This window comes from Antedon mediterranea, chromosome 8, assembly GCF_964355755.1.
Source record: "Antedon mediterranea chromosome 8, ecAntMedi1.1, whole genome shotgun sequence".
Classification (NCBI taxonomy): domain Eukaryota; kingdom Metazoa; phylum Echinodermata; class Crinoidea; order Comatulida; family Antedonidae; genus Antedon; species Antedon mediterranea.
Window position 1 is genome coordinate 18,832,576 of NC_092677.1, and position 7,294 is coordinate 18,839,869.

At 34.3% G+C, this 7,294-nt stretch overlaps 1 protein-coding gene across 1 annotated transcript; it reads left to right on the forward strand.

Moving 5' to 3' along the window:
- Positions 1-2,822: 2,822 nt before the first annotated feature.
- Positions 2,823-5,844, forward strand: LOC140057688 (kelch-like protein 38). The gene has a single exon (XM_072103409.1). The coding sequence runs from the start codon at positions 3,039-3,041 to the stop codon at positions 4,752-4,754; it is 1,716 nt and encodes a 571-aa protein (XP_071959510.1). The 5' UTR covers positions 2,823-3,038; the 3' UTR covers positions 4,755-5,844.
- Positions 5,845-7,294: the final 1,450 nt, after the last annotated feature.

A 7,294-nucleotide genomic window follows, 5' to 3' on the forward strand; every position in this document is an offset into this window, starting at 1 on the left:
TGAATTATACTTTTAAGGTTGTTTAATAAGCACGTGGTTAAAAGCATTTATAAGCTGTGCTATAAGAGCTGTGCATGTCTAAAACTATTGAGCATATTAAATGTAGAAATGGTACAGTGGCGGATCCAGGATTTTGTGAGGGGGGGGGGTACAGTTGTACACTTCCGGTTTTATACCACAAATAACATACTAAACATGCCCAGGACACTTGAGTTTATTAAAACCGTGTATGGATGTGCATACAGAACACGTACAGTGTTAATTGTTATCAATATAAACATTACCAGGAAAAATTGCGGTCATATTGTGACTACTGTATAATAAACACTTTCTTATTTGCGACCAATTTGGCGTACCATATTTAAGCAAGGCCGGGTCATATTTACCGGCCAAAAGCAGTCCTGCCACCCAGACCGGTTTTTAGCCCGGACCAAATTTGGCGTGACATACCTACCACCAGCAGAGAGAAGAGCCACCTGGAATTGATTATTAAAGACACCTTCCCTACGTTTTTTAGATCTATTTTAAGATCACAAACTATATTTAATGTAAAAATAATACTAAATGGTCCTATTGCGATAACTTTTTTCATCATTTAAATGGTTAAAAATGTTAAAAATAAGTCGATTCTAATAATTATAGCGGCCCGCTATAAATCCCAAAATGCATTGCGCGCGGATTGATATTTCTGTTTTTCTTCTGTAATTCACCCACTAGCGTACGATGTTCACTTTACCGATGTTTACCAGCTAGGCCTACAAAACTAAGCCTAGCTAGGCTAGGCCTAAAGACCGTCCACGAGAGGTCAGTCGCCGCGAGCTACTTGGGTAGTGCATTGTTTCTCACTTTTTATCATAATTTACCATAAAACGTACATTTAAGACAAGGAATGACCTGGTTTAATGTTTTTAAAGTAATATATATGTATTATTTTTACAAAACGTCACAAATTGTAGGGAAGGTGACTTTAATTGTATAATAATACAAATTTCAAAGCCTAATGAGTTCAGAAACTGAAATAATTGAAGTTAAAAGTTGAATTTCTTGCCGTCGCAATTCCATTACTAATCAATTCCAAACAGGTGGCTGCTCTCTGCTGGTAGGATTTGTTGCTGCGGTAGGTATCTGGTGGTATTTATAATAGGACCCCAACACCGAGCTGTTAAAGGTGATCATTGACATGAAAATTAACATTTTGCGACATAAATTTTGTTTAAAATACCATTTTTTGCTTAAAATAATAATTGTACGATATTTAGTACTGTTCGTTATTTTTGTTGCTGCTGAAAAAGATTGTTCTGAATTCTATCTTCCTAGAAAGCCTATAATGTATTCTACCCTGGCCGATTCCAGTGTACTGTAATAGTATTCATGTTTTGTTTTTTTCCTCTTTTGTGGTTAACCACCACCTTTATTTATTCAATCTTTCATACGTATTATATTCACATTTCATTTTCGTATGTTAAATTTCCTTTTTTCGTTACTTTCTGATTTGTACACTTTTAACCTTTATACATAGGCCTACTAGTGTTGATTATGCATACAGATAACCATAACAACTTATCCAGACTTCATTTTGTACATGATATAGTACATTTTAAAAATACAGTATATTTTGGAAATGTATGTCATGTCAGTACATAATACACTTTAAGTATGGATGCCACTTAAGTTACAACATGCCTAATGTGTTCATATCTTTTAAAATAAGTTTAAACTGAATCCAGTGATTCTGGCATACAGGTTTTTTAAGCTCAGTTAGAATTTTGATTGTGTATATGACGTACACGGCAATTGAGTACAATTGATTTTTTATTTGACAGTTACTGTACATCCTAACAGTAGTTCCTTGAACGAGCTACTGCTGTTATTTAACTTTTTAAATATATTGTCAATTTTATTCCATGTGATTACGCCTACAATAATAAAAAATACTGTATGTTTTTCATCTTCAATGACTCCACAATTGCTACTATTTGTCAGTTTCAATTTACAGTTTCAGATTTATAGGTACGATTCTATTTAGTAATTTATAATATTCATGTTAGTAGTAATTAATGGTAGCGGGATGATTCGCCCGGGACTATTCGGCTCTGAGACAATTCGGCACACTTGTACTTATCGGCTTTGATATGCATTTTATAAACATTTTTCCCCCAAACTTTATTTTCATAGAGACTATGGGGATAAAGATGCAATAAAGCATTTTAAAAAAACCTTGTCGAAAATGATCATTTTTTAGCCTAGCGAACCATGTACAGTAAACATGTTACGCGCTTTGTTGGCCACTGGCGAATGCACGAAAAAAACAAAGTTTTAAACCTTTAAAAACTTGTCCCGGGCCGAATTTCTCGTATTCCACACATATTATTAAACAATAGAGTGGTGCGTTTATACAAATTGTTATTTGTTTTTGTCTATTGGTGTACTAACAATGTAAACCTGCTAAATCCATGTATTCTTCATAATACACTGTACTGTAGGTAATGACCTGTGTACTACTATAAGCTTTTTACATTTATTTGCTATGTCACTGTGGTGCATAGGCATAACATTATTTCCTGATAGTGTTTACTTTATAGATAATTCTATTGTCTGCTTTGTGAACTTAATCAAGCCTTGTCTGGGTTAAGAGGTTACTAGATAGAACCAGGGAAGCCTTGTCTGATAGAACTAATCAATACCATTGTTACAAATATTCATGTATCTTACTGTAATTCAAGGTTACAGTTTGATTGGAAAATATTCTGCATTATATAAATAGTACCAGGCATACAAAATTGTTTTTTCACACAGCCACGGGGCTAAGAAATGGGCTACAGTAATAGTATCCTTGAGTGCCTAGAAAATGCTATGACCATGGACCTAGATTCCTGCTCCATGGAGAACACAAAATACTCACCTGTTGTATCATCAGTGTAGCCTTTTCCCACCTAACTAATTTCTTATAAAAATTGTTAAACTATTGTTTTAAATGGATTGTTTTTATATTTCAGCAGCCAAAAATTGACTGACAAGAGACCTACTTGTAATGTACAATGGCCGAAAGTTCTTCATTAAAACCTGCAGATGACAAACAACTGAAAGCAGAAACATGTAGTCAACCACACGACATCCTTTGTTCGCTGGATAACATGCGAAAACGTGGAGACCTTACAGATACCATCATCCACATACACAAGAGAACCTTCCATGCACATCGTGCAATATTGGCTTGCAGTAGCGAGTATTTCCGTGCAATGTTTACTAGTAATCTTTCTGAAAGCATCAATGGCATTGTACACTTTAACAACCAAATTGATCCTCACATTTTCTCACTTTTGCTTGACTATTCATACACAACAGAGTTAACAGTGACTGATTCAAATGCACAAGCTTTGTTAGAAACAGCATGTCATTTGCAATATAATAAGGTGATCGATGCATGTTGTAACTTCTTAATACAAAATCTGGATCCACCAAATTGTTTAGGAATACAGAAATTCTCTGAGAGGCTTTCACTGTGGAATTTGTATAAGAAGGCACAACAATATGCACTGGATTATTTCCTGGAGGTTGTTAAACATGATGAATATCATCAGCTAACACTGCAGGAGTTACGGCAGTATTTGTCAAATGATGAAATAAACATCGATAGAGAAGAGTCCATTTACAAAGCAATATTTGCCTGGATTAGATCCAATGATAACCAGGAACTGCTACCATCTCTTCTGTCTTGCGTCCGTCTGCCTTTCACAAGACCAGACTTTCTACTTGAACAGCTTGACAATCCACTCATTAAACAAAACCCAGAATGTGCTCACATGCTGAGAAGTGCCAGAAATAACCAGCTACGTTTACGAGAAAAGTACCTTTGTGATTCCACTCTCATTCCTCGTTATTCCACCAAATCTGAAGTAGTTGTGGTCATGGGTGGCAGCTGCTCTCATGATCGTGATGTGTTTTATTACAATCCATCAACCGATCGTTGGGGTATTCTTACAAGACTACCTAATTTGGATATATTTGATTTTGCAGTTGGGACTTTAGACAATTGTATTTACATTTCTGGTGGAATAAAGTCTAAAATCGTCAGTAATGAAGTGTATTGTTATGATGTCGATAAAGCAAAGTGGCATTCATGTAAGAATTTTCACATGCCACGTACCCAGCATTCGTCCATTGGTATCAATGGGTTTCTCTATATAATTGGAGATAACAGGATGGTTGATATGGTTGAAAGATTTTCTCCTGCTGAAAATCTATGGGAAGTTGTTAGTCCATTACCAGTTGCAGTTTCTTCTCCTGTCATCGTTTCAAACAAACACAAAATATATGTGACAGGTGGTAGTGCTTGTAGTCAGTTGAATCAGTTTCAAAACATCCAGTGTTACGATACAATCAATGACACATGGACAGTGATAAGAACAGTAAGCATTCCAAGAAAGCGGTTTCCAGTAATAGTTATCGATGACATCATGTATATACTGAGTGGGTATGGCGAAATGCAAGTTTATGACATCAAATCCGATAGTCTGTTGCCACCAATGTTGTTGCCAAATAAGGAGCAAAATTTGTTTGGGGCTGTAGCCGTGAGAGACAAGATATATGCTGCCATCATAAACAAACATAAACAACGACAATGTGATCTTCAATTGTTCGATCCACGAATAAAAGAGTGGCAGAAAAAAACAACAATGCCAAGTGCTGTTGGAGTGGACGGACATTGCCTAAGCATCTATAAGTACTTAGGCCCGCCATTTTCAAGCAAGTAAACCAGCTGTCAACCAATGGTAGGCAGGATGCGATATTTTTTTCGTTTTTTTTAGGACCCCTCATGAAATGTCACAAAATAAACATGAATATTCATTAGTCATATCAATAAGGTGTGACGTAAGAATTGAGCTAGCTACAATTCGCTTATGTAAATGCTTTCTCTCGAGCCGTCTTTGTAGTCACGTGGATCAGACGATGTATGAGGTTCAAATTCCATGAACTTCTTTTTACTTTATAGTAAGAGAGAGATTACTTAGGGTTAGCTTTAGTAATATTTAGGAAGTAATTTGGCTGTCTTTCACATAAGGGGTCACTAACTTATGTACGAAAAAAAAATCACAGGCAGAATACAGCAACCCCACCCCTCCACTTATACAATTCTTAATGTTCTTATTACTGTACATTTGTTTTCATAAACTATTATGCACATGCATTCTGTGCTTCAATATAATTTGTATTTGTGTACCAAATTACAGTCATTTAATTATAAATTTATGTCTCCGCTATTCAAACTGCTTATTTTTTCAAATTTAATTGATTATAAATTTAGAAAAATTGCAGGGGCGCTGTTGCGGTTTGCATGTGGGGTATAGTGCATTCAAAGAAGGAATAAATAAAACCTCCAGTATGGAGTCATCGAAGTATTAATATAGGAAGTTTTAAGGGTTTAATATCAAAAATGGAGGGAAGATGTAAGGGGAACATTTTCAAGTACATGTGCCAGTGATTGTATTTAATAAAATGCATTCCAAAATCAGGCTTTCAAGAAACCAGACTGGACTGGATACAGTTATTTTAATAAAATATAGAACTATATAGATAATCCAAACCACCTATTGTATGTGTACAGTAGTTGTCTTAAACTGAACAGACTTGTAATACTGTTTCAGATTTTTTTATAGGTAATTGAATGTATTATAATTTCAAAGGATCGATTCTTATTAAAAGATTGTACAGTATTATATAGTGTTTAATATAGACCTGTCAATTTCACAAGCAACTCGACTATGGAACTATTTATCAAGTAAAAAATAATTCTATTCATGCTCATATGTTGCTGAGTGTGCGCAGAATTAATTTTTTATTAGAAAGGCACATAGTTGATTGGTGCATCATGAATTGAATTGAAATATATATTTATACTGGGTAACCTCTTCAGTCAAAGACTGGTCTCCCAGAGGGCCCAGTTGGTGATCAGTGGCTGTGATGTACTAATACACCGGGGTAACCCCCTACTCGTCTCGAAAGATGTACTAGGTTCTTTAAAGTGCACACGAGCTAGATGTGTACACTGGACCTACGGTTTATAGTCCTTATCCGAGAAGACTCATTCTACCACCAGAACCATGGAGTGAGTGAGCCTCGAACCCCTGCCGATGTTATGGCTACGTAATTACGGTTCCACTGTCTTAACCGCTCGGCCACTCACTTATGTGACGACAAAAGGTTGCATTTCTCTATACTAGAACCTATACAAAAAAGTCAAGATATGAAATGCACATATTTTACAAATAGTATAATTATTGCTGTTACATAGCCACAGTATAAGCAGTATCATAGCTTTTTGATTTCTAGAATATTGCTACATGATTTGAATGGAGCTGGTTTCCTTTGAAAATGTTATACAGTATATTATGTAGTTTTATTGACTGCTATATTAAAGATGTATTGTCCCCCAAAAACATGAAAAATGAAGATTAATAAAATCAGACTTTGAATAAGTTGATGGTTTTTAATAAAGTTAAGAACTTCCATAGAAAAAAAAAAGGAAAAAAATAATGTTTTCACTTCTAAAATGACAAAATAAATGGTTAAATTCAACCAAAAATCCATTGGCTGGCAGCCAATTTGACCATTTTTTTGCTTAAATTACATTTTTTTCAGGTAAATACATTTTTTCCCGATCAAATTTGTGGTCAAAGTAGATAACTATTATGTTACATTAAAATGGAATATTCAACAAAAATTTTTTGTAAGAATTATTTTTTCAGGGGGACAATACATCTTTAAATAGCGTATGTTTATTTTTTGTATCATACTGCTTATTGAGTTCTGTAACAAATATGTTTATTTTAGTGGAGCTGGTTTCCTTGTTTAATATATGTAGTGTATTGGCCAAGACAGTGTTAATCCAGGAATCATATTTCTGTTTAATACTTTAAAGGTCAAACATTGTTTGGAGATACTTTATTTTAATAACAAAAATGCTATTAAGTATTATGCTATTAAAATAGCATATTTACAGTAATATATTGTAGTAGATTTTGCTAATTTAAAAAATACTGAAATAGCCAAATACAATAATACACTATTTTTATCTTTGTGTTCAAGTATATTTACAAACTTATGATAAATAGTAATACAGTAACTGATAACTATTTCTGAGAAATTAACCAAAACCAATACAGTAACAGAAAGGGGACAAGAGTTTTTGAGTCATATCAGAGGCTAAATTTAGGTACATGCTCCCTTCTGATAATGATATCATAGCGACTAATATCAACATTGATTTGTTGATAAGAATTTAAAAATAATGGCC

What these genes read in the sequence shown, in the direction of transcription:
- LOC140057688 (XM_072103409.1), top strand. Translation starts at nt 3,039, where the DNA reads ATGGCCGAAAGTTCTTCATTAAAACCTGCAGATGACAAACAACTGAAA.